The sequence below is a fragment of the Cylas formicarius genome, unplaced genomic scaffold, assembly GCF_029955315.1.
Source record: "Cylas formicarius isolate icCylForm1 unplaced genomic scaffold, icCylForm1.1 PGA_scaffold_5__7_contigs__length_24384050, whole genome shotgun sequence".
Taxonomy (NCBI): Eukaryota; Metazoa; Arthropoda; class Insecta; order Coleoptera; family Brentidae; genus Cylas; species Cylas formicarius.
The window spans coordinates 19,209,159-19,234,224 of record NW_026844341.1 but is presented as its reverse complement, the minus strand read 5'-3'; the positions used below and the strand labels follow the sequence as shown (position 1 = coordinate 19,234,224).

At 37.8% G+C, this 25,066-nt stretch overlaps 4 protein-coding genes across 9 annotated transcripts in view; 2 read left to right on the top strand and 2 right to left on the bottom strand.

Annotated features, from left to right (window-relative positions):
• The window catches only part of LOC132701771 (uncharacterized), a 34,116-nt gene extending 26,711 nt beyond the window's left edge, over positions 1 to 7,405 (top strand). Inside the window, exons 7-9 of one of the 2 annotated variants that reach the window (XM_060669947.1) lie at positions 1,716 to 1,898; positions 6,633 to 6,756; positions 6,816 to 7,405. In XM_060669947.1, the coding sequence (XP_060525930.1) occupies positions 1,716 to 1,898; positions 6,633 to 6,756; positions 6,816 to 7,006 (498 nt within the window). In that variant the 3' untranslated portion in view covers positions 7,007 to 7,405. The remainder of the gene's footprint in view (positions 1 to 1,715; positions 1,899 to 6,632; positions 6,757 to 6,815) is intronic. The other variant, XM_060669945.1, reaches the window with a different exon arrangement.
• A 97-nt stretch (positions 7,406 to 7,502) lies between these two features.
• Positions 7,503 to 9,270, bottom strand: LOC132701772 (recQ-mediated genome instability protein 1-like). Of its 3 annotated transcripts, none has more exons than XM_060669949.1 (3): positions 9,029 to 9,270; positions 7,784 to 8,959; positions 7,503 to 7,732 (listed from the first exon to the last, which is right to left on the bottom strand). In XM_060669949.1, the coding sequence occupies exons 1-3, from the start codon at positions 9,209 to 9,211 to the stop codon at positions 7,631 to 7,633; spliced, it is 1,461 nt and encodes a 486-aa protein (XP_060525932.1). In that variant the 5' UTR covers positions 9,212 to 9,270; the 3' UTR covers positions 7,503 to 7,630. The 3 variants fall into 3 exon arrangements, with proteins under 3 accessions (XP_060525932.1, XP_060525933.1, XP_060525931.1); XM_060669950.1 differs by having other exon boundaries at positions 9,071 to 9,270; XM_060669948.1 differs by having other exon boundaries at positions 7,784 to 9,270.
• Positions 9,271 to 10,645: 1,375 nt separating this feature from the next.
• On the top strand, positions 10,646 to 18,527 carry LOC132702328 (nose resistant to fluoxetine protein 6-like). 3 transcript variants are annotated; one of them, XR_009618876.1, is made up of 12 exons: positions 10,646 to 10,923; positions 11,739 to 11,971; positions 12,022 to 12,218; positions 12,277 to 12,413; positions 12,462 to 12,638; positions 12,690 to 12,951; positions 13,016 to 13,112; positions 13,172 to 13,357; positions 13,450 to 13,582; positions 13,635 to 13,809; positions 13,869 to 14,011; positions 17,287 to 17,428. XR_009618876.1 is itself a non-coding variant. In XM_060670895.1 (11 exons), exons 1-11 carry the CDS (start codon positions 10,734 to 10,736, stop codon positions 17,440 to 17,442), a joined length of 2,145 nt encoding a protein of 714 aa, XP_060526878.1. In that variant the 5' UTR covers positions 10,648 to 10,733; the 3' UTR covers positions 17,443 to 18,527. The 3 variants fall into 3 exon arrangements, 2 of the variants coding, with proteins under 2 accessions (XP_060526879.1, XP_060526878.1); XM_060670895.1 differs by having other exon boundaries at positions 10,648 to 10,923; positions 13,016 to 13,357; positions 17,287 to 18,527; XM_060670896.1 differs by lacking the exons at positions 13,016 to 13,112; positions 13,172 to 13,357 and having other exon boundaries at positions 17,287 to 18,527.
• A 4,106-nt stretch (positions 18,528 to 22,633) lies between these two features.
• Positions 22,634 to 24,616, bottom strand: LOC132702225 (uncharacterized). Its single transcript, XM_060670728.1, has 5 exons — positions 24,385 to 24,616; positions 23,935 to 24,334; positions 23,440 to 23,882; positions 23,187 to 23,383; positions 22,634 to 22,826 (listed from the first exon to the last, which is right to left on the bottom strand). The coding sequence occupies exons 1-5, from the start codon at positions 24,433 to 24,435 to the stop codon at positions 22,784 to 22,786; spliced, it is 1,134 nt and encodes a 377-aa protein (XP_060526711.1). The 5' UTR covers positions 24,436 to 24,616; the 3' UTR covers positions 22,634 to 22,783.
• Between the last annotated feature and the right edge of the window lie 450 nt (positions 24,617 to 25,066).

Here is a 25,066-nt window from a genome sequence, read left to right as displayed (position 1 = left end):
TTTGATATATAAGACTACAGTGTGACCACTAGAGTCCGCATTATATAGAAACAGTTCATATTCACTTTTTAATTATATTTTGAGCCAGAATTGTATTATAATCAACCAAAACTATGTTTGGTTTTGAACCATATTAACCATATGACCATTATTAATTAATTTAAGATAAATTTAAAGAAAAACATTTTATTAAAGCATTAAGTCTACTTCATCTAAGTAGCTTGATTACTATTTCTTTAAATTAGGGTGTATCAAAGAAAGGTTAGATTGAGAAAACGTGAAAATAGAAAAAACTTGCAAATGTTTGCATACTTTCTTAAACTATCCCCATTACCAAAATTTGTATAAACTCAGATGGGATGTAATTTTTTTTTTAGTTCTGATATCACTGATATTAGACCAAAAAACATTAAAAAAAGCATATTGGAAAAATCTAACAGCTATTATCACGCTCCTCTCTCAGTATGTTTGAAGGAAACGTTATCTCTCTATTCGATAGTCGTTTTGATTTCAACAGAATTGCTCCCATTGTCCCATTCGGGACCGTTTCCCTTCCGTTACGTCCACGAGCGGCTCGTTAACTCGACCAAGCACCAAGTCCTCATTACGCGACATTTTTGTTGCATTGCGCTCCAAAATAAACATTAACAATTGCCGTTGTTTATACGGCTAGTCGAAATAATAACCGCAACGGGACAAAAGCTAGCGAAACACGCTTGTCAATTGAACGGGAAAACTCTCTACCGCGAACATTTAAAGAGTAAATGTTTGGAAAGTGACGTTTCCGCGATGTTTAACTTGAATTTATACTTGGACCAGAAATATAGTACTTTTACAACCGACCCCCTGATTAACTTTGCCTATTGCTTACTACTCCAAAACCGCAGCCCCTTATAAAACACCCTGCCCAGCAGACCCTTACCCCTAGCCATTCCAGGACCGTCCAAGGAATTTATTAGTACAAAGTAACAATTTTATTATGTTCTATTTCATTACATTTCTACATAGTTTCATTATTAATATACAAAATATTAAATATAATATTAATAAACTATCAGTCACTTAAAAAATCGTCACTATTGCATCTCAGGCAAGACCCACTTAATGCAGAATAAATATCTGTTGGGATGGGTTTTACCACGGTCCTGCGAAAATCTGCGGTTAAGGTAAAATACTTAAAACGTCAAAGCAATAAATACACTATATTTTTGGGCATGTTATACTCCCAAAGCTCAACTGACAACGTTGCCAGTTTTGGTTCGGTTAGTAATAGGAATCAGTAATTTCTCCCGATCTGGCAACGCTGTGGAAATTTGCACTGCACTTAAGTTTGTTATGAGATTTGTTCCAACCTAATCTTTCTAGAACCGTTCCAGTATAGTTTTACAATCCGTAGAACTAGTTTTATGGCACAAGTGCATGGCACAAGATATTTTTTGCTGTTTTTGTCATTTGAAATTCTAAACCTAAAAAATAGAGAGGAGAAGCAATATATTTTGTGGTAATTTTTAAACGGTTTATCTAATTCAAGATGTGTCCCTTTTACAATATATTGTTTTTTTTTTTTTAAATAAAAAAAAAACAGTACGAACTATTACAAAATTGGTTGGAACGTAAGTGGAATCCTTTGGGGATGATAACGATCAACAGAACGGTTATTGGATCGGTTAGAACAAATTTCTGGAATAGCGCGTTACCATAGCTTTCTGTTGCAGCCGGGAGAGGGCGGTATAATCATAATATCGGGTGCCACCCTGATCGAGTCGTTCGTCGACGAGGAGGAGGAGATCATGAGGTCGCTGGAGGCCCCGCCCAGTCCGTGCGACGTCGCCTTCGTCAACGACAACGTCCTGATCGACGGCAAGTCTAGTCTGAGTCAAAGTTCGAAACGGGTCAAGGTGAGTCGCTGACGTAGTTTTCGAACGGTATTAACGAGTGGAAGTGAGTGGACACATTTTGGGTAATACGAATTGCTCCTCCGTTAAAGATACGAGACAGCAAAAAAAATGAGTGCCAAATGCTTTGGAGTATGTTTTTTTTTTGTTTCGTTATACACAGGGGGTGTTCCAAAAAGCTTGTGCCAACCCTCGATTCATCAAAAAAAAAAGTTTATATAAACGAAGGTTTATTAAAAACTTGACCTTTGTAAGATGAATATCCATCATGCATTCTAAGCATTGTAAGTTTGGCTCATTAATATTTTTTTTACAACATTATATTTTTTTAATGAATATACTGGATGAAGCAAAAATAATCATACCCCAATCACACAAAACCAAATGTATCCAAATTGCGCTCAGACAAAATCACAGAAATTCATTTTAATTCTATTTTTCAAAGATTTTCTTTATTAAATCTTTTAAAAAAATTATTGTAATAAATATAATAACATAGTAAGGATAGAAAGTGCGGAATGGATTTGCCAGTAGCAAAACAGATGCTGTGTACTTTTGCTTTGATAATGAGTAACATTTATGTGCTATAAAGATAAAAAAGCAACTCAAACACCATGGCCTAGTTATTAATACAAAAAAAAGTAATGAAGATATCTCAAGGAAGAAAAAATCATAAGGCTTGCTGTTTTGGAATAAAAAAAACTACGAAAAGGACTAAACAAAGACAAAAGGCTTTGAGTTAAGATGGAGTTAACAAAACTGAACGAGGAACGATTGTTGTCTCTAGAACTGCATTACTAGAGAAGAAGCAATAGAACTTCAAGGATGGAGCACGCCAGAAACGAGCAGCAATCATCTAAATTAAAATACACACAGAAAATGAAACGGAATAGATGGCCAAAATCATTTGGAACTGGGTTCCTGCAAAAAGAAAGAAAAGATGAAGACGACCAAGAAGATGGAAAGACGATGTACAAGAAAGATAAGCGATTAGTTATTAGAACGAACGCTCCTTGAGACTGATAAAAACCAATTGGTAAAACAGTAAAAACAACATAAGAATATACCGTTGCGTCTCTATAGGAATTTCTCGATTCCTCACGAGTCTAGGATTAATCGGACGACGATCCAAATGTAGTCGAAACGAAGAGGCTTCTTCTTCTTACGTCGCCAATAGCGGTAATAATGAAATTTATCGCTAGGTTTTGCGAAACAGTGCGTTTTAAGTGACTCCGATTGGTCATAAAAATTAATTGGGTTCCGTACGCTCTAGAAGCAAACTAGCCGGTTTTGCCACAGACCTTGGCGTGCTCTTCGAGAGCGGCTTTGCCTTTAACAATTATTTGCCTTCCGGTGTCAATGATGGGCTTTCTTAGGAGGTCGTCGTAACAGTCGTCGACAGGACAAATTATGGACGTTATTCGTTCATGACAAGGGCGGCCCCGGCTAGCTAATACTACTAGCTTATCTTATCAAAGCAATAAATACACAATATCTCATCCTTATTTTTTATCTTTACATCTATCTATCTATCTATTACATCTTTATTTTACTCCTTACTTTGTATACATAAACTTCAATTTATATTTTATTTTCCATTAGTACAAAAATTGTTACCTAACCGCTGTTGAATATCAGTGAAAAATAAAAAAATATTGCCTAATTCCGACATATGTACAAAAATCTTTCGTTTAACAGCGATTCCGCGTACGGCCTTGGGCGTACGGACGAATGTGTGATACTTTCGTTACACTTTCTTATCGACGAATTCATAAACAATTATACATAAGGACCGAGTTCAACGAAATGTCTATCCCATACGTGATCCGCGTCATAAATAAAGATGGCGCACGTGCCTTCAATGCATTTTAGATGTATTGGGAAACTAACCAATGACAGAAATAGTTACAAATTGCAAAAAAAGATGGAACCGACATATAGAACGCATGTCGCTGTGCCGCCCGAAAGAAAGAAAGTTCTAAATAAAAAACAATTGACAAATATGCCTAATCCCGGAAAGACAGACGACGACCATTATCCGCACCACTGCGACAAGCACTTGGGCACTGTATTATAATTTAAATCATAAAAATAAAAATTATAGATAAATGTCCAGAACTTTGGAAACATCTTTCGTACCCATGTAATTACTAGAGATATAGAGGCCCGATAATACAGAAACAGGCACCTATGAAAAACATTAAAAAGGTAACGTCAGCAAAAGCCAGTTAAGTGTGTGGAAATCGCTGTTTAGAAAGAAAATGGCGCAAAAGACAGGTTCGTCTCGTGGGTCTCGGTTTAGGTATTTCGACCAATTAAAACACGCCGCAATCCTGGTTAAAATTCAACGGTATGCCGTATTATGTAAAACCTTGTCGTCCGCACACGCAAATTCCTCGTAAATTTGCTACGCGGAATGTTAATTACTACGAACACATTAGGCGGACAGTAATCTAGATAAGGCCTATATACGCTAACGCCCGGGCTGAAAATGCCTTTTGCCAAACATACCGAACAATTTTTACCTATTTGTTTCCTTCCACAGGATACAGTAATACTTTTTACAAAACTTCTGGATTGCTCATGTGTCGATTTTTGTTGAGTCGAAGTTGCTAACGTTTCGCCAATCATCCTGTTGCCTTCTTCGGTCAAGTTCTGGAGAAGCCAACAGGATGATTGGCGAACCGTTATGTAACCATATCCTCAATTGTCTTAAAATATCCCATCATGTCAAAATCTCATCCGTAAATTTAGTTTCGCTTTACTTCGAGAAAGAATTCATCATACCCGTATTGAAATAGACCAAATGAATAAGACTCTTCTGTCTTTACATCTCTTCAAATGTCGAGTCTATCCTAAAGAAACTGCCATCTAGGGATATTCCGATACTAGTAAATACGAGTAGGTACTGTACTCGATACTTTTGATTCGATACCAAGTATTTATAGCATCGAATCAATCTTGCGATACTTACTCGGTTTCGAAACAAAAGTACTTGGTATCAAATCGAATCAGCCTCACCATTAAAAAAAAACCGAACGCATCAGACAAACATAATCTCTATCTGATCTATGGTGACACGTTGTCTGACGCCAGCCAAGCCGAACTCGTCCGACTTCACTCGACCGAGCCCGAGCCAAAAGCGAGAAAGACGTCCGCCCTTCATTTTTTTTCATTGTCAACCAACATAAATTGTCTCAAACATACAAGAGATTGCTTACGAATAATTGTATTTATTGTAATCATCGGCTTATTATTCCAATGTTATCATGGAGTTTTTTGTCTAAAGTACGTGCTTAACGTGACGCAAACCTTTATTCTTTTCCTTCTTAATTTTGTTTTAATTATTGTCCTTCAACGTTCATTGTTAGTTTCCTTAAAATAAATAAAAACATAATAAAGTACTAAAAGTATCGATATGAGTAAGTATCGATACTTTAGGACCATTTATTTGAGTAGTATCGAAAAAAGATTTGAGTACAATCGAAATGAGTAGGTATCGACACTTTAATGGTATCGGAACATCCCTACTGCCATCTCGAACACAATCACGAAACCGGACATAAAATTTTATTCCACAAAACTAAAATTCTTGCATGCAATCAATTCTTCTACCAACGAAAAATCTGAGAGTCTATAGAAATCTATAAGCAACCTTACAATCGTAACCGCGACTCAGGTCTTACCGATCAAGTTGCCAGAAATAAAAGTGACATCGATTCCCGTGTGCGTCGCACCAAAACAATAGTCTAAAAAAGGACACCCGACCTAGAAGTACGTACGCGGCGTGACGTCACCCGGCGCATTATCAACGAACTCCAATGGAAACATATCGAAATTAATGTGCCATTGTGCCATCATCCTTTTTCGCAACAGGAAGCGAGCGTTCGTGTACGACCTTCCGATCCGTGCGAGCGGCCACACGAATTCAACGAATGCCGAAACACTTTCCACTTCCGTTTATGTAGAGAAAAAGATTGTTGTTTGTTTTGTCCGGCAGTTTTGCGATCGAAGAGAATACCGATAGACACGATAGACAATAATTTTAGTCACCTCAAATTCCTTCCGTGCATGTCGACAAGTCCCCATTAGACCGCTTCGTTATGCAACCCTCAATACTCGCGGAACAAAAACGTCGTTAAACAAAATAGCCATCCTTTCGCAAAACTAGAGATGATTATACAACGATTGATTGCACGAATGGAAAGCCGAACTTTTCGAAACAAAGCGAAAATCTCGAACTGTAACGTGCAATTTTAGCTTGTGTTGATAAAACCCGACATGGAAATCGCAATTACAATTAATCCTCGGTTTCGTCGGAAATGTATAGGCCTTACCGCAACGAGAGCAAATTATTCTTTCACCGTCGCGCATAGTTGGGTTTTGTTTCGTTTCATCGAGCGCTTTATTGGTACAATTGGATTAAAACATAACGAAACTTTTGGAACAATAAAAGCAATGGAAGCTTACCGGTGATTCTTTCGGTGTTGTCGGTGCAGCCGAAATCGCAGATTTTTCTGTTTGCACATGATGCACTCACTTATTTTACCTGTTACACAAGTCACCACTTTTGCGTTTTCAATCGGATTTTTAAAAATATCGGACCGTTAATTTTTTTTACTCTTTGGAGTCGACGCGGGACGCGTAGAACTGTCATCGCAGGTGGCGCTGTCGCTGCATAAAATTTTAAGCGCCAAATTTGATTAATTAATTAATTTAAATTAGTGTTCGTTTCAGATGAAAATATCCTTTTTGGAAACGGCAGACGTCTTCGAATACCCATCGGAAGATTCCCTGTTGCTAGATTCGCCAATTTCGCCCCAAGTTGCTCAAGTCGGTCATTCAGTTCCTATTCTAGGGGGTTAGTACTTATCTTAGGTGTGAATTAAATGCACCAGATACCCAACGTTGCTTTTTCAGGGTCGTCCCTTGCGAATTACACGCCGAGGACGATGGAAGAGTTCCATTTGGGAATAACGAGGTCTGTGCCACATCATCAACCGGTAATCAGCAAACCCGACGTTTTGGGGCAATCCTCGGACCTGCTTCTCGAAGAGGTGGACAACCCGATTCTGTTCAGTGCCGGGACGAATTCGGATATGTTGTTTTGATCGCCGATTTCCATATTAAGTCTGAATAACTTATATAACGCCTTATATTATAAAGGACCATTGAATTTTGTGAATTAAACGTGTAACGCATGGCTGCCTTTACGTCAAAGCATACAATTTTACAGGGAGTTTTGTAATTCCATGGGAAACATTCCATACTGTATTAGAAAATTCTTTTTTTTTCTTGTAAATATATAAGTTCCATTTCTTTTAATTTGCCCTTTAGGCAATTTTAATGTAAAAAAAACTGTGATTGAAGTAAATCGTATTGCTAAGCTATTGTTTAATGTGTAATTATGATTTTTTTGTGCATAATTTGCGTGGGAACTTAACGCAACGCATTCCATGTAAGACTTGTACATCAAATTTGATACTGTGGTAATTTGCTATAGCTTTCAGTTGTCTTGATAAAATATGTATACAATTTGTATAATTGATTTTTAAATATACTTATTATTATATTCACCGGGTTTTATGTTTTAAGATTAAGTTAACAAAGCCCAAGGAAAATATCCACTCGTTTACTCCTGAATTTCCTATTAGAATTGAGGATTTTTGCGCAACTGGCCACAAAAAACGCAATAAACACTGCCTGTATAAGAGACTATATTATTTACAGCAATATCACAGCACATTGATGAAGACTGGATATTTCTCTCCCCTAGTTATCTCGATCTCAAAAATGCCGTCCAGGTCCACTAATCTCTCTTTTATATTTTTTAAAACCTAAAAAGGATATTTCATTAAAGGAATACATTAAATTAAAAGAGAGGTCACCATCAAAAGTTTGGCCTTTGCCTCATCATCGTTCTCCATTATTTTCTCTTTCAGTCCGGCGGCGCTTTCCGGATCTAACTGCGCAAAACTAGCCACTAAATTTGAATGCACCAGCACGGAGACATCACCGGAAGTGTCCGCCAAACTTATTACCATATGGTAACTGTTGTCAGTCAAAGTCATTTTCTCTACAACCCTGCTAAACTTTGCTTTCACTTTAAACTTGCCCTTCCCTATATTTGGCTGCAAATGTTTCAGTTTCTTAATGGTTATTACATTTGGCTTTGACTGTGCAGGTGATTCTTTGGGGTTTGTGCTTAAAATCTGGGTGGAACTAGGCCGTTTATTCATCTCGGCATCTAGTTGTGAGAAATTAGTCTCATTAAAATTATCTCGCACAGTGGGCGACGATACGTTTGCATCTCTGTGAGCCTCAATGGGCCTTAAATTGTTAGATATATTGTCTAGATCAATATTATGGAAGACTTCCTCATCTACTTCCATTTCATCAAACAAATCTGGCGATTTTGCAGGAGAAGAAATATCATTTTCTTCAAAATTAGCTTCAAATTCTTTCAACAACTCTTCATCTATTTCATACTCTTCAGGCCCATTCACAGGAAGTGTTTTTCTATTACAATGAGTCGATTGAGTTTCTTCTAATCCAGTTTCGAACTCTCTCAACAAATCCTCATCGATTTCAAACTGCTCTTGCATTTGCGCCGTTGGTTGTTTAATAGCAGATACAGATTTAACATTGGGTTTAAAAACATCAACATTTGCATTTAAGAGTGATTCATCTATTACAAAAGGATTGGGATTTTCTTTTAACCCTAGAGCTCTGGCCAGCACATTCTCTACAGCGTTGGGTACCTTAATTTCCTCTACTTCACCCCCAATAACTTTAATATGGCTACTTTCCAACATGAGTCTACCTTGACGCACCATAATCGGCCCCATAAGCAGCACTTTAATGCCGGGTGTCAGGTTGATGTTTAAACAACTGATGGGTTTAAATTCCATTGCTTCTATTTCTTGAACCCCGTCTGTTAAAGTCAACTGCAATACTCTTTTCCCGAATTCTCCGTCGGGATCGACATTTTTAGCGGCGTTATCTTTTCGAATCCGTTGTAACTGCCACAGTTTGGGCTTTGAAATATCTATCACCTGCATTACCTGTAAAGAATAGGTACCGTGCAGGGTGTATTTCACCTTTGTGGATAAAGCTACAGGTAAAGAAGGTACCTCGACGTCTCTGAGGTCTAACAGCAACCACTGTTCATATACCTTGAGCTGCAAATCCTTTTCCCCATAATCTTGAGGCAAACTGTTTTCTTTACACCACTCTATACAACTTTCTAGCCATTCCAATGATAACGGGATCTGGTGACCTGCGAAATAATCTTTCACGCGCTGCGACTCGGTCATCACATTGAATGAGACAAGACATAAGCCCGAGGCAATATAAAAATGTCTTCTTAAATAAATTGAGGTTAGGGTGCATCTCTTCTTACTCTAACTATTTTCAACAAAGTCCCACAAAACTATACACGCAATGTAATCAGCATTGTGCTGTATAATATATAGAAAATTCACCTATTCTATTAATGACTTTGCTAGCTAGTAAAATCATTTGACTCCACTAATTATTTGGCCCTATTTGACAAAGCGAAACGGAAAATGGAAATCATGTTTATATCACCCGGTATTTTAAAACTTGTTTGCGTAAATTTTGAGTTTGTTTTACGTCAACGCAAAGACATAAACACGCTCCTGTTCGACTCTGAACTTAATCGAACAATAAGCCATTATAATCGTATGCAGTACATCGGAGATTTTCCTACGCACAAGACACATCCTTTGCATCCTCTAATCGATCGCTATCATTGAAAACGTAATAATGATTAAATTAATTTAATACGTATGACGAGTGCAGCCAACCTAAAAACTATTGGCTAGGTGCACACAACGTTAAAGTTGTCACGCAACAAGCAATAATCGAAGAAACTTACGTTTTTTCCCGTACTTTGTTATGGTTAGTTTGACCTAACTCGCCAAAACCGCTAGATTACCATATAAATGTCATTAGAAAAATACTGCGTTTTGTTCCGTTCACGACCAAGGAAAAAAAAGCACAAATTAATTCAAAAGTAGGCAGACTCTTCCATTAACGACATTTGGGAAATTACCCATACAATACGCACGTTAAAATAACCTACCGGCGTAAAAAAATTATTGCTTGCGTTGGGTAATGGACTTCTAATGACTTCCGACATTTTTGAGAATAAAAACAACCATATTTGCTTAGAGGAAAAAAATATTAATGAAAATTAAGGGCAGTCGCCTTGCCAAAATATCGTGTGGGTGAACCATCGCGAATTATGACGGCAGAGAGCAGGTAGTTGTTTTAATTTGGGTATACCTGGGACGGAAATTTTCCACGGTATTCGGATTTTCGTCAACGGCAAGCCAAAAAGGGGCCGAAGACCTTCTCAAAAAATAAACAAAAATAGAAGTACCTTTTTCGTAGTCCGCCTCAGACGGAATTACCTTTTTTTGACATAAGGATGACAGATATCACGTTTGACGTTTTGAATGGGGAAGTGGCGTTGCCAATGTAAAATTTAAAAATAACCAAAACTAAGACCAACCGAATTATTTGTCGGCATTTAGAAATTCGTAATCGATACATCAACTCGTTCGCTATTTAACTCTCTAAATACTCGTTTGCGGACAATACCTGACTCTCCATTAAAATTCGATAAACCGGCCGCTTTCCCGAATTCAATGAAAACGAGCACCCTGTAGCTGACGCGGCAGTCGCCACCGGTAGGCGGACGAGTCAAAGGTGCAAGTCGCCCCCACCACTTTTCCCGAAAATATCATATAAAAGTACCCGGTGCCGTCTGAAACGGGTTTAGAACTTTTCGCGGGTGATACTATTTCCTCCATGGTCAAGTGTGTGATATTTCTCACTCTGTTTGCGGGGGTGAGGTGCGTCGACGAAATTTTGAGGGCCCAGCAACCTTTGTATGGCATGGCGACCATGGTCGACGCGTTAGTCAACGCAACCCGGTGCTTCAAGGATTTGAAGCAGTTTGCCGCAGCTGTGGAAGATAGGGAAGTTTGGGCACTGAAAAGTAAGTTGAACTTGTGTTGTACCTGTATATAATTGTTATTTACGCTATAGATGGAATAAAAGACCTTGCGAAAACGTTTTAATGATGGTCGTCAAGAAGATGGTATTGTATCGCGTTTGCTTCGTGACTATAACGACCATTTGATTATAGGCTCTCGCTTTGCAGTAAAACAAACAACGTCAGGAAGTGGTAGTAACTTTTGCGAATTTTAAATGGTACCCTGTATATTTTTAGATACCACCAAAACCAACCAAAAGTTCGGATTGGTTGTTAAATTAACGGTGTTGAGTTATCAATCTCAAAATCAATTTGGCCGTCATACACAGATATTATTGAACCCCATTTTTTTTCGAAATATTCCATTCCAGAAATTCCCATCTTCAAACAGCATTTTTTTTCTTATTTGGCGAACTTATTTTTGAAATTAATTTTAATTTGTTTACGTATGTCTATAAAATTAATTGCAATATAAATAACTAATTAATAAATTTTTTCCGAAAAATCTTAATAAATAATAAATAAATAACACGTCACTTGCGCAAAAAAAAATTGCTATAGACGAACTCCACCGCACAAACAAATAGCCATGGCTAATTGAGATTTAAAATAACATTATGATTTCTACTAATGTGCATCGATTATGAAAACCCTTTATGACTTTTACAAATTTTCCGCTTTACCTGAAATATTGCTTATAGGCTATAAGAATAATGTAGTCCTCCTATATTTTGTTAAGTTAGGTACATTTATATTGAAACTGATTAAAAAATTGTTCATCAAAATTTCAAATTCTATTGGAAGCTATTTCATCTTAGTTCTCGACGCGAGCGGCCGACCACCATCAGGTTTCCTATACGGTAACAACTTCTGGCTTGGTTCACATTCCCAGTGCGTCGACATAGCCAACACAAAGCCTCTAGAGGTCCGAAATGACAAAATACCCCGCCCCCGAACCCCTCACGACTATCCTCCCTTCCCCCTAGCGTTCGGCAGCGTCTCGATGGTCCACAACAGCACTTTGCAACTTCACACCAGGATGCCGATGGAGGTAAGCTTGGCGCCACTGCCCGATCTAAATCCATTTGACCATATTTTCAGTGGACTGTACACTTGGGACTTTGCGTGCCGGCTTCTTGCTCGGAGGAGGATATATTTGACACGTCCCAGGCATATTTTGAGGGCCGTTACCTCGAATTTCAGCGAGTCTATGAGGTCAATATGAACGTCACGAAAGTTAGGCGCTTGAAGGAAGACGTGTTTTGGCTGTTGAGGTTGCCCAAGACAATAGTGTTCATGTAAGGCACCTTTTGGGAGGAAGTGCGTCGCTCTAGAATCTTCTTATACACGTTTTAGGGCTTTGATGGGTACGATTATGGTACTAACGGTGGCTGGGACGGTGTATGACGTTAGAGAGCACAACAGGGAGAAAAACATCGTTAGAGGTCACAACTGCGGGGTCTCCGAAAACGGAAAGGTCTTGTCCCAGGCGTGTAAGTACCTTACGCAACCTCGGTACTTCCTCCATATCTTTTTCTTAGTTTCCTCAGCAGAACTAGTGACTTCGTCGACGTCTACTTTAAACCTCAACAACCAGAACGTTTGGGGCGAGATCCTGAAGTGTTTCTCTTACTACACCAATGTCAAACGATTCACCAAGACCAAGGTAGGATCCGATTCCGTACCCGTTATTCACGGTCTTCGGTTCTTGGGCATGGGTAAGTGCAATCTGGTCCGTTGGGCGGGCACCACGTGAGGAGCGGTTACAGGGTGGGTGATTCTGGTCCACACGACTTTTTACCAAGCGGATTTCGTGGCGAACGTCCCGTACGCGTTCAGGCTGACTGAGAACTTCATGGCGCAGATATTCTCCAACTCCACGTACGCGGTGGACACGTATCTGTTTTTGAGCGGTTTCCTGTTGGCCTATTTGTTTTTCAAGAAGACCAACCCCCACGCGACGCACCACCATACGGACTACGCGAAAAAGGGAAGGCAGTTTGTAATGATGTTGTCGAATAGATTTTTCAGGTAACGTTCTTAATGATTGCAGTGTTAGCGCGATCTACATGCTTTTGTGCTTCTCTAAACTCAGACTAACACCCACCTACGTGCTGGTGATGATGCTCTGTGACGTTGTACACACGTACTACAGCGAAACGTCCACTTTAACAACCAGCGAAAAGCCCGAGGTGTTGTGCGACAGGTTTTGGTGGCGGAATTTGCTTTACATTAACAACCTATATCCGAGATCGGAAATGTGTCTAAGCTGGTCGTGGTACCTATCCCTGGACACCCAATTTTTCGCGATCGGAGCCTTCCTCCTCCTGCTCTCGACGGTCTGCTTCAAAGCGTCGGCCATAATCGTCGTCGGGCTAGTTCTCACCAATATCGTCGCTACCGCTTACAAGTCGTACTCTATTGGATATATTCCAACGTAAGTCTAAGGGCGGGAGCCTAACGACGTCAATTTGACGATCTTCCGATCGCCGAGACACAGCTACAGCTGAAAGGGGGTTATTTTTCAAGCATGGACGATCAGCTGCAGCAACTAGACGCTATCTACGACTTGCCTTGGAACCGAATAGGGGCGTACCTCGTGGGCATCGTCGGCGCTTACCTGTTGGTGATCAGACTCGACGGAAAGTTCGTTTTGAGGGAGGTTAGTAAGACTAAATTCGAAAGTGTTTTTTGAACAAAACTGTCCCCACCAGAGGACTCGGCTGCTGCTTTGGACGGGGTTCCCGTTGATCAATTTGTGGATCCTCTTCACCCTCTACACCAGGCAAGTGTCGGTGGAGTTTTCCGCGTTTTACATGGGCGTGTCCCGCACTCTGTGGGCGGTCGGGATAGCTTGGCTGGTGGTGGCTTGTTCCACCAGGAACGCCAGTGAGTTTTTGACGCTTTTTAGTTTACTCCAACTAATAGTGCCCCCTCCCACCCCCCAGGGCTGCTGGAGAAGGTGTTATCGTTCAAGGGGTTCGTGCCTCTCAGCAGGCTCACGTACTGCTCGTACCTTCTTAATCCGCTGGTGGTTAACATGATATCGTTAGGCTCGGAGGACCGCATCTACGCGTCGATACCCCAATTCGTAAGTGATTCCCAAATATCTGACGGGACATAGCGTATATACTAGGGCAGTGGTGGGGAAATTTTTTTTTTGGCGGGCTATTTGTACCAACTAGACGATCGTAGCGGGCCAATTGTTAAAAAATATATGTGTTTTATAAACATATACATATATAATTACATACAGTTATTATTTTAATAGTAAAAAAGCAAATGGTAAGAAAACTATAAGCACAAAATGTAAAATGAATTTAGTGTAGTTCTCGATGTGCAGTATTATCACTTTATTTTCTGGTGTCATTACTGGTTGATGGTGCATGAGAAAAATGAAACTGAGACTGTTTTATCGAAATTGCATCATAGTCCGGTTCCATTTGCGAAGCAGAAATTCTTAAAACTGATGAAAGGTGCTCATCTGCAATTCCGTTTCTTAAAGAAGTTTGTTGAAGATTTGTTCGCATATATAAGATGAGTCGAACATTGAAATTATCTTCATTGCATGAGTAATTAGATTTGGGAGGTTTTCTGGACTTAAATTTTTATAAAATTCTAGTAATGGTACTGTATGAAAAGTTTGTTTCAGGAGAGTATTACAGTTAACTGAAGTTGAAATGTTGCGTCAACTTCTTCGTAATTAACATTGGATGGGGTCGCAAAAATACTAAACTCCGGTTCCATTTTTCTAAAGTCCTGAAATCTCCTTTCAAATTCTGAAGATAGTTTTCTCAAATTAATTTCGAACTTTAAAGACTGTATTCTTGGAAAATGAGAAAAATCAGATTTAGAGAGCTGTTTAGCAAACACTAATAACTGTAATTTGAAACTCTTCAGGTGTTGCCAAATATCGTGAAGAAACTGATTTTTCCCTTGCAATTTGAGATAAAGTTTATTCATGTGTACGAGGAGGTCTGTGAAAAAAGCGAAATCAGAGAGCCACGTTTCGTTTTCTAAGACGTCAAATTGATTATAAATGTCTTTATCAAGAAGAAAATTCACAATATCGTCTTTTAAATCCCAAACTCCACAAACTGTTGAAACTGGCGATGTAATAATCCTCTGGAACGAATCATATTTACTAGTTTTAACAACAGTATCAAGTATATAGTCAATATCTAAAGCCGATTTACAGAAAGCATCCTGATGTATAAGGCAATGCAAAAAACTACATCATTTTCCGGATACTTAGAATTAAAGTTCCCAACAAATGCTTGGTTGATCCAACCATATTAGGAGCACCATCTGTAGTTACATTACATAACTTATCAATAGGTAAACGAAGTTTATCGATGAAATTTTCAAATTCAGAAAATATATCGGCACTAGTTGTTGTTCCTTTCATTGAGTACAGCCCTGTAAGTTCTTCTGTAATTTCAAAGTGGGCGTTGATTCCTCTTACAAATATGAGTAACATGCGCAGTATCGCTGATATCTGCACTTTCATCCATGGTAACTAAATAAAAAAGGTTTTTTTGGGCTTTTGTAGTCGTGAAATTAGATTTTTATCAATATTTTCAATTCTCTCGGCGATTGTTCTTCTTGAGAGAGACAGTGACTGAAAATCATGCATCCATTAATGAAACACATTTTGTACACATCTGATTATTTTCTATTGCAGATATGAAAAAATTGTAGGTATATAATATAGAAAAAATATGGAACAACCTAACCTACAGTATCTTAAAAAAAGAGTAAGATACTCTAAAGAATAACTAATATTTGACAGGTTTTTTGTCATTCCTTGATGAAAGTAGCTTTTTTCAGCCAAGCAGCTATTGAATTCTCACATTCGTTTGATGTTTGTGATGTGTTTTCCTTCTTATCTTATCTTATATTTTAGTTTTGAGAAAGACAGGTTTTACATATCTGTACTTTATTAAAAAAAATAAAAAGAACGAAACTGGTATCTTATATGTTTAAAAAACAGATTTAAAAAAACCCTACATCCCCCTTTTAAGTAAAGGCTTGATTTGATGCTGATAGTAAGTAATCTTAGACGCTAATCTCCACGATGATGTAGGTATACATTTATGTATTACATTTCATTAAATACAAACCTCATTAAACTTTCATCGGTAAGATCTCTTTCACGAGAGTAGACAACAAATATGACTTTTTAGTTTGACAGTAAACAACCTAACAATTTTCTTAGTTTTTTTTGCTCACCATGAAAATAAGCCTTAAAAAATAGGAAAAACGTTTTAGTGAATTAACCCAACAACCATTTTAATCTGAAAATTGTACTTCATGAAGGGTGATTCCTAAAATTAATACTTTGTTTTTGTGGAGTGATTCTTGCATCCGTTTTAAGAAAAAAATATACTACCTATACTATATAACTAAAAATATAATTTTGTTCTGGGGGATTTTCTCTAACATTGCTTACTTAAATAAAGGATTAGTTAAGTTTTGTATGCCTAAATTTAACTGCTCAAAAAACATGAAGAGAAAGTGGATTTTATTTTTGTTTTCAACTAAGATAAGTAATATAAAACGTATATAGGTTACAAAAAAGTAAGTTTTATCTTAACTCGAAATCACTAAAGCAATCACTTCTTAAAAACACTATCAACTAAGCAATCACTATAATCTATATTGTATTAAATTATATTTCTTATACTTTAATTATATTACGTTTACGTCCTATTTATTTGTAAAAAACATAATTATTTATTATTAAAAGGATACTAAATGGTTAAAAAATAAATTTGAGTCATTAAGAAATTTGAATTTTGGAACTTCAGATTGGTTGCAGCCGAACGATGTTGATGGTATCTTATAAACAAATACATTATTTTTGCGGTTTTGTAATTTTCATTAAAATAGCGTTTCTCGTCTCGTTCGTGCCCAAAAATAATAAAAGCAAGTTGATTGTAATGGTTTCATTCCGGTTTTTTTAGGACTTGCCGCGATGTAGACGTGTACAAAAACGTTGCCAATAAAATGTCTCCCAAAACAGCACAAATCTTAAAAAACTAAGTATTTTCCTTCTCAATTGTTCAAAATTTAACTTTTTAGGTTTCTATTTTAATGTTCTCATTATGGCGCAAGGGGATATCCTCAGGCCATCTATTTGGAGGATATCTGTGGTATATCGTGTACAGTAAATCCGCAAGCTATCCGTGGGATGTATTTTATAGTATATCCTTAGTATATATACGCATATCCTAAGAATATCCTCCACACGTCCCGGGGACATGCGACTTAAATAGGACATTGACCGGATATACTGGGGATATTGTGCGCTATCTGGGTTTGGGGTTCAGCGGGTGCGCTCGAGGTGAAATTGTTAATTTTCAGGCGATCGGATCCCTCGGGATCACAATGATCACATTTATGATGGCGTTCCTGTTCTCGATGCTGTTCGAGTCGCCGTTCATCCTCTTGACGAAACTGGCACTGAACAGATTCACTCCGAAGGTGGAGGGACCTAAGGAGGAAACGCAACGTTGTTAGCGAAGTATCGTCGTATTGAGTATCTCGGGGAGACCAGTCGTTTAAAAAATGAGGAGAAACCTCTGGGCAACGCAAACGAAGGGGAATGCAAACTGTTCCGGTCAGCCTATTCGTTTCTCAATAATAAGTTTAGGTGGTAAAACTCACAAGCCACAATCAAATTATCGACATTTTGTTCCAAGCTATATTAAAAAAGTGACCAAGGGTCAAGGGGTTTCAAAGTTTTATTTTTGATTTTTTCCGTATAATTCTAAACTTACCTGTTCGATTTTGAAACACGTTTATTTTTAAAAAAGCGAAACGCCTTTGTTTATCGACCCTAATTATTTTTAAACAGCGTGAACCGACTAGCACTAAATTAAAACGGAACGAAAGAAAAAAAAAACGATAAAAATTACAATAAAAGACAGAGATCTCCACTGGAGAAATAATAATAAAATTTTGATATCGTGCATGTCAAAAACGATTCTTTGAGAAATCACCCAGCCTTATATTAAATAACACCCTGTATGGGAGATTATAATTCTCTTGATGTACACCGTGTGCCAAATAAAACGATCCACTATGCGATCTGGAAACCTATAGGAGATGCGAAAAAAAGTTTCGTACAAAAGTTTCTTGATACAGGGTGTCCCAAAAGTGTCCCCAAACCCCCCGACATAATCTTTGTTATTTTAAACAGAACACCTTGTATCTTTCGTCATTTTTTGAATCCTTAGTTAAAATAAAGGTCACTTTGTTAAGAAATTGCTATTCGAATTTTGCATAGTTGTGACGCTACTGATCCAGGTATACTAATGCTAATCAGTTTGACAGATGCGCCTCAGCTTGTACAGGGTGTTCCAAATAGGTGGTGCCGTTTTGGCGAATTCAATTAACAAAATCTCAAGATTTTCAACTGGAACACACTATATTTTTATTCAGATATCAATTCTAGGATAAAAAATAATAATACACTTGCTTACTTTTTGAGATATTCGAGGTTTAAGATAACACCCGTATGAATTGTTGATTTTAAAGCTGCCCCCATTAGGTCACTTGTTGACAATATTAGGTATTAGCAAGGACATGATATAAGATATAATTCTCCAGATATACGAATAAAACCTATTGCTAATAATACAGATTTAATAAAACTTCAAATTCATATTTGAAGAAACACTATCTAGATCGATTGAAAATGCCTAACAACAAAAATAAATAATTGAAGTTTATAGGCTAATTAACCAAGCTAACAAATTTGAATAAATAAATCTATAAAAAACAGTTAACTAACAAGGGTTCGTTAATTCGGTCCATAAAGTTTAGTAAAAAATCTTCCTCTTAAAATGCTCGTTTCATCTGGCATCAAAACAACAAAGAAATATCAAAATGTAGTTGCCTATGACATGACACATTAAGGTATAAACAAACTATGACATTTCGGTTTGTTTTTGTTGTTTTTTATATTTCTATTTTAAAAGTTCATAGTTGTCAAGTTTTTTGTTAGTATATATTTTATTTGTATTTTAAAATGTTATAGTTTTTTGGTTAACCTATAAAATTTAATTATTTATTTTTGTTATTTGGTATTTTCAATCAAGCTAGATTAAACATTTCTTTAAATATGAATTCTGAAGTTTTATTAAATCTGTTAAAGCGTTAAAGTATAGGGTCGATTTTTTTCAAGATTTTCACGTATTAATGGACACCCTGTATTGTTAGCGATAGGTTTTTTCGATCTTTAAAAAAAGTGGTATCATATCTTTGCTATTTAAAAAATACCTAATATGCCAACAATGTGGGCAGCTTTAAATTTAACAAGAATTTATACGGGTGTTATCTTAAACCCCGAACCTCAAAACCTCAAAAAAGTAAGTAAAATTTAAATATCAGATAAATTACAAACTCATCTTATTTTTTGTCCTAGAACTGATATCTGAATAAAAATATCTTAAGATTTTGTTAATTGAATTCCCTGTATAAGCTGTCCCCTGTGGTTAAATTTTCGTTGCAATACCTGGACCAGTAGCGCCACAACACAATTTTATATGGGCCAATTAAAATATAAAAAAAACACGGGATTCAAAAAATGACGAAAGATACAAGGTGTTCCGCTTAAAATAACAAAGATGACGCCGGTGGGGCCACTTTTGTGACACCAAATCAACAAAATTATAATAGTTTCAATCTTTATTAGAGTCCAAGAAACTTTTGAACGAAACTTGGATCGTTTTCTTTGGCCCACGGTGTACTTGAGTTTTTCAACCATGAAGTGCTCCCCCCCCCCCCTTGCTTCACTCCCTTGTATTTTTCCTTGTATTGTTAGTTGTAGCATGCGGTACCTTTTTCCGCGCAAGCAAGTTTTCTTGTCTTTATAGTCTCTGCTATCTCCGTTGTTTTATCCATTCTTCTTGATATCTCTGCATTTGTCGAAGAAACTCTAAGCACGCATCTGTTTACCTACATTTCAAAAGCCTGGAGTCTTTTTAAGTCGTCTTTGTTCATTGTCCACGACTCCATTCCATAAACAAGGATTGAAGAAATATATCTCGATAATCCGATCTTAAGTTTGGTGGTTAAATCTCTTGCGCAGAAGACTTTCCGCATTCTGGATCTTATTTCTCGGGAGTAGAGTTTAACATGGTACTCAGATATTTCTATTCACTTACTCTCTCGACTAAGACCAACTTCTTTACTTCTATTGACAATATTGTCCATCATTCTTTGTGGGTGGCTCTTACCAAGGTGTGATCGGCAAAATAAGTTCACCGTTTATCGTTATTCCTGCTGATTCTTCGGATATAGCCTCTTGCATGATTTTCTCCGAGTAGAGGTTAAAAAGTATAGGTGAGAGCACGTATCCCTGCCCTACTCCTCTTTCTATTAATACCTCGTTCAGTGCTAATGAGTACTCTATCCGCAAAAGTACGCTATTAAACAAAACACAAAAATAGTTATGTAGGTACTTACATATTTTTCTTTTATATAAAAATAGAAAACTTATAAACACTAATATAGGTATTAAAAAGCGAAAGAAACTAAACTACCTAAACTAAAAACCCACCTATCTATATAAACTTTACAACATACAAGTAAAAATACATACTTTATTCTTTTGTTTATTGATTTTTTCTCAATACAAATTTCATATTCCCGATGTGGTTCTCAACTATCCAGCACGCTTGTATAATATTACCAGTTACATAATCAGTAGTATTGGTACTGCGTCAAGTTGAACAACATCTGCTTTCGTTACCAGAGCTTTGAGGATTATTTGGCTGTAAAATTTTAGTAATAATATCATTATCCATTAATAACTCTGTTGTCATTAAATTATCAACAACAGTTGGGAAGCTATCCAGCTCAGGAGGACGCATTTTAATCCATTGGTTGGACGACTGGGGTGTTATTTGGAAACTCTAATATGATATTTGAGAGGATTAGATTTTTTGGATGATCCGCACAAATGTCAACCAGAAGCAATATTTTTCTATTCTGACTTTGTAGTTTTTCATCCCAATCCCAATCCATCCACTCTCGCTGGTTTGACTTATACATGACAGGTAGATTTGTCACATTTGCATCTCAGTGGCACTTTTCTCCACACCACGCTTCCTTAGCGAATCTGACCTTATTTCTAATTAGTTTGTGTTCCTTTATATTTGTTTTATTGTTTTCCCTTGAATTTCCGCCGTTCCTCCATAAAATCCAATATTTCTTTGGTTATCCATCGTTTTTGCCTGTGCTGTCTTGTTTTGGTGGCTTGTTTCTCTTATTGTGGTTTTTAGCCTTATACTTTTCAATAATTTAAGACAAAAGATTACGTAACAAACATTATTATTTAAAAAAAATCCTATCAAATGATTTGTCAAATATCTAAAAAGGGAAGTTTAAAAAAGATTGCCTTTAAATAAATTATTACTTGATTTTGTTTTTTCGGGTCTCCTTTAGATATATCAGTGGCCGGAAGGTGATCGCTGTAGATCGAAAAAAATTTCGGAAATATTTTTTTAACCGAAAAAAAAGTACGAATTATACTATACGTTCGTCTAATATTTCCATTTTTTTAAAACGTAAAAAAAATGTAAATGATTATTTTGCCAAAAACAACAATCAACCCATTTCGTTAAAAATTTTATTATGCAAAATTTGTTTTTACCGTCGAATATTTCGTAACGAAACTCAAGGTGGCAGCAGAGAAATGAGCCGCTCCATCGAGATAGTATTAATTGATCGCACGGCTGTGATAAGTTTATCTGTTTGTATTTAATTCGATTTTAAATAAAATAACATTAAGGGAAAATCATTTTTTCAATTCCGTTTCCTGCGGGCAAACTAACCAAGATAAATCTATAACTCCAGCATTTTCAATTATCATTGAATGCTGGATACCATAAAATTTTAGAACCCAACAGATGGCGCCAAAAATTTGGTAAGTTAATTTCATTAATTATTATTAACATTATTTTCATAAATTCGTATTAGATTACAATATATTTTTCGACACTCTATTTAAAATGGTTAGTTCTTATAATCGATATTTGAAATCTGTTTTTTTCAAATTTCAAAAATTAGGTGACATTTCGTAAATTTATTTAAAAAAACCTTATTGAAATGTATACTGATTTTCACCGGACAATCCAAGTATGCCATAATATACAGATTGTTCCATTTTAAAAATACAATTTTGATAATGTTAGCACTTTTGGGACAACCTGCATAATGTGAAAGTAATTTTAAGAAGTAACCTTGTCTCGTTGCACTTAACCATTGGCGGAAAACCCGTTAATCTGATTGGATAGTAAAATTCGAAATGGATGATGGATGCCACCCAAGAAAAATTGTATTTGAACCGACTTGGGCACATTTTAGGAGTACTGGCCATTTGCAAGATTTAACTGACCCTAAATTTCATAGCGAATGATTATGCTGCTTTCGAAGCACGATTAAAAAATTTCCTATGTTGTTTATTTAATAATGCTTCTTCAAAACACCGGCTTTCCACATTACAATTTAAATACGATAAAATTGCGCCATTTTCCACAAACGGTAAGCCGCAAAAACTGTTAGCGGAGCCACGAATGGATACTGTGCCTTAATGGGTAACCATTAAGAAATACTTCCGTACCGCCACGGTTGCCGACAGCGCCACCAACGGAGAATATATTCACCAATAAGGAACGAATTAAAAGTTAAGCATGAAGGCAGACGCTTTTATTCTGCACGTAAACACTTAAAACGACAAGCAACGCACGGATACAATTAGGACAATAAATAGTGGTAACTTATACATATACGCAAACATTCAATAAATAAACACTAAGCTAGCTTCGAAACGGTAGAGCCTTGTTGGTTTTACTTAGTAGTGGTGGTAGAAGGGCACAGGATGATGCTTGAAGAACCTACGAGCATGACAAAACAAGTGTTAACCTTCATTCGTCGAAGAGAGGGAAAACGTTTTCCACATTCAATTTCTATGAAGTTGTTTAATTAAAAATGCCCAGTTTAATTATCAACAATCCAACATTAAATCTCATCAAACTCGTCACTCGATGACATCTAGTAAAACATTCGCATTCTGTTAAATGTTCCAACAATTTTTAAATTAATTTTTAAGTTTGAACCCAATGTCGATTTTCCCTTCTAATAAAAAATTTTAAATTGTTACACCGCAAAAAGTTTACACCAAGACACTGTCGGAGGGTCCAAAATGCTCACCTACGTTAATTAAAATCCGTTAATAATAATATTGATAAACTCACCGACTCTCCTCTTGGTGTCCGAGCAAACTCTGCTGATCTATTCCGTTGTTAGCCCCATAAACCGACCCCGTCCCGTGGTACTTATTCTCCCCGTACTTGCCAGCATCGGCGTTGGCCTTCTTCGCCTCGTACTCGTTACCATAGTGACCCGATTTCTTCTTTTCTTCGCTGTTAAACTTGCCGTCCTCGTGGCCACCCTGCAAATCGAAACATTAAGCCCCGTCCACACTACGCGGCACGCGTCTAAACGCACCTTAAACGATGACGCGCCCTTCTCTCCGAAAGCGCCGGATTGCCCGTTGAAAGCGTAGTTGTCTCCTTCGTCGTTGGCTTCGTCGTAGTACTCTTCCGTTTTGCCAGACTCGTCCTTGTGGTGCGACGTTTTGAAACCCTTGATCTTGTGTCCCTTCCTATGGCCCTGTTTTACGTTTTTCTCTTCCCCGTTTTTACCCTCCTTGTTGAAATGCTGACCTCCCTCGTACTGCTTTCCGTCGTTGACGATTTTTTTGCCGCCGGCCACGTCTTGGTAGTACCCGTCCTCTCCTTTGATGTCTTTCACCGCTACGTTACCTTCGGAATAGCCCTCTTGGCCGCGTTTCGCTTCTTCCTCCTTCTTGCCGTGCTCCTTGGAGTACTGTCCTCCGTTCAGGTTCTTCTTTTCGCCGCTGTACTCTTTCTTGTCGATCTCTTCACCACCTACGTCACGAAAGTTAGAACCTACTCCACACGGTCGGTCAAGTACCCTAACCGTATCCGTGATGGTGACCTATACCGCCTCCCAACCCGATGGCGCCTATTCCAGGACCTATTCCGCCTCCGATGAATTGAGGTCCGTATCCTCCTCCACCGAGGCCGATAGCTCCACCTCCCAGCCCGATGCCGCCTCCCACGCCTCCCAATCCTACTCCGGAGTAACCTATAGGTCCTACGCCAGCACCTACGGGCCCCACGTAGCCACCACCGAACCCGGCGCCTCCACCGATCCCCAAACCCGTCGACGTGAATTTGCCGGTGAGCTCCGAAGGGTAGTACCCGCCCTCGACTACATGGTACCCTCTAAGGGGGACGGAGGAGGCGGCACTATTCATGACGTCTTCGGTTTCGTAGCGGTACTTGTACATGGGATGGCGGTACTCGTCGCAGAGTACCTGAGAGACGCGTAATTAAGAGTAGTCGGGTATAATCCTTGCGCACTAACCTGCAGAGTACTGAAGAGGGCACAGAGAACTACCGCGGACACCCTAAACATTTTCGCACCGGTGGTGGTTACCGAACTGTCTTTCGAGCAGCGATCGGTAAGTATATATAGGGATAAAATTTTTGTGTTGTAACGATACACTCGATTGGTTTTCTAATGGCACTCAAACCGACCTTTGGTTGACAATCGAGCGACCTTGGTTACGCGGTACGCCGATCATCAGGAAGTACCGTACCATTCCTTGAGGCAATAGGGTTACCGAGACTTTTGCTGGTGTTGAGAAAGAGGCGGGGTTCGGCGATTGGTCTCGCCGCTAATCGACAATGGGCTTTTAATCGGATTACGGAGAATGGTGCCAACGAACTTCTAATTAACTGGGTAATTAGGCGAAATTGATGCGGCCTGTTGGATTCGTGAAAAATGACATGGTCACTTTAACAGTATGATAATTGCACGATATTAGAAAAGAAGTAGATGAAAGAAGCAAGGAATAAATAGTTTCCACCGCCTTTTCGAGGAGAGGTCGTGAAAAGCAAAGAATTTAATGGATGGAAAAGTACTTGTTAGGGCATAATTTCAATTATTTAAATTTTTGCAATGTTTTAATTTACAATTTGTGGTTAACTTTTCGGTAGTTAATAGAATTTTTAACTCGTCCTTTCAAATTCCGATGTTGTCATAG

What these genes read in the sequence shown, in the direction of transcription:
- LOC132701772 (XM_060669948.1), bottom strand. Translation starts at nt 9,211, where the DNA reads ATGACCGAGTCGCAGCGCGTGAAAGATTATTTCGCAGGTCACCAGATC. An exon ending in CAAAGGCCAAACTTTTGATG is followed by an intron (nt 7,733 to 7,783) that starts GTGACCTCTCTT and finishes TATCCTTTTTAG; the next exon opens with GTTTTAAAAAATATAAAAGA.
- LOC132702328 (XM_060670895.1), top strand. Translation starts at nt 10,734, where the DNA reads ATGGTCAAGTGTGTGATATTTCTCACTCTGTTTGCGGGGGTGAGGTGC. An exon ending in ACACCAGGATGCCGATGGAG is followed by an intron (nt 11,972 to 12,021) that starts GTAAGCTTGGCG and finishes CCATATTTTCAG; the next exon opens with TGGACTGTACACTTGGGACT. An exon ending in TCTATTGGATATATTCCAAC is followed by an intron (nt 13,358 to 13,449) that starts GTAAGTCTAAGG and finishes TTATTTTTCAAG; the next exon opens with CATGGACGATCAGCTGCAGC.
- LOC132702225 (XM_060670728.1), bottom strand. Translation starts at nt 24,435, where the DNA reads ATGTTTAGGGTGTCCGCGGTAGTTCTCTGTGCCCTCTTCAGTACTCTG. An exon ending in AGGTCACCATCACGGATACG is followed by an intron (nt 23,883 to 23,934) that starts GTTAGGGTACTT and finishes TTCGTGACGTAG; the next exon opens with GTGGTGAAGAGATCGACAAG. An exon ending in AGGGCGCGTCATCGTTTAAG is followed by an intron (nt 23,384 to 23,439) that starts GTGCGTTTAGAC and finishes TTCGATTTGCAG; the next exon opens with GGTGGCCACGAGGACGGCAA.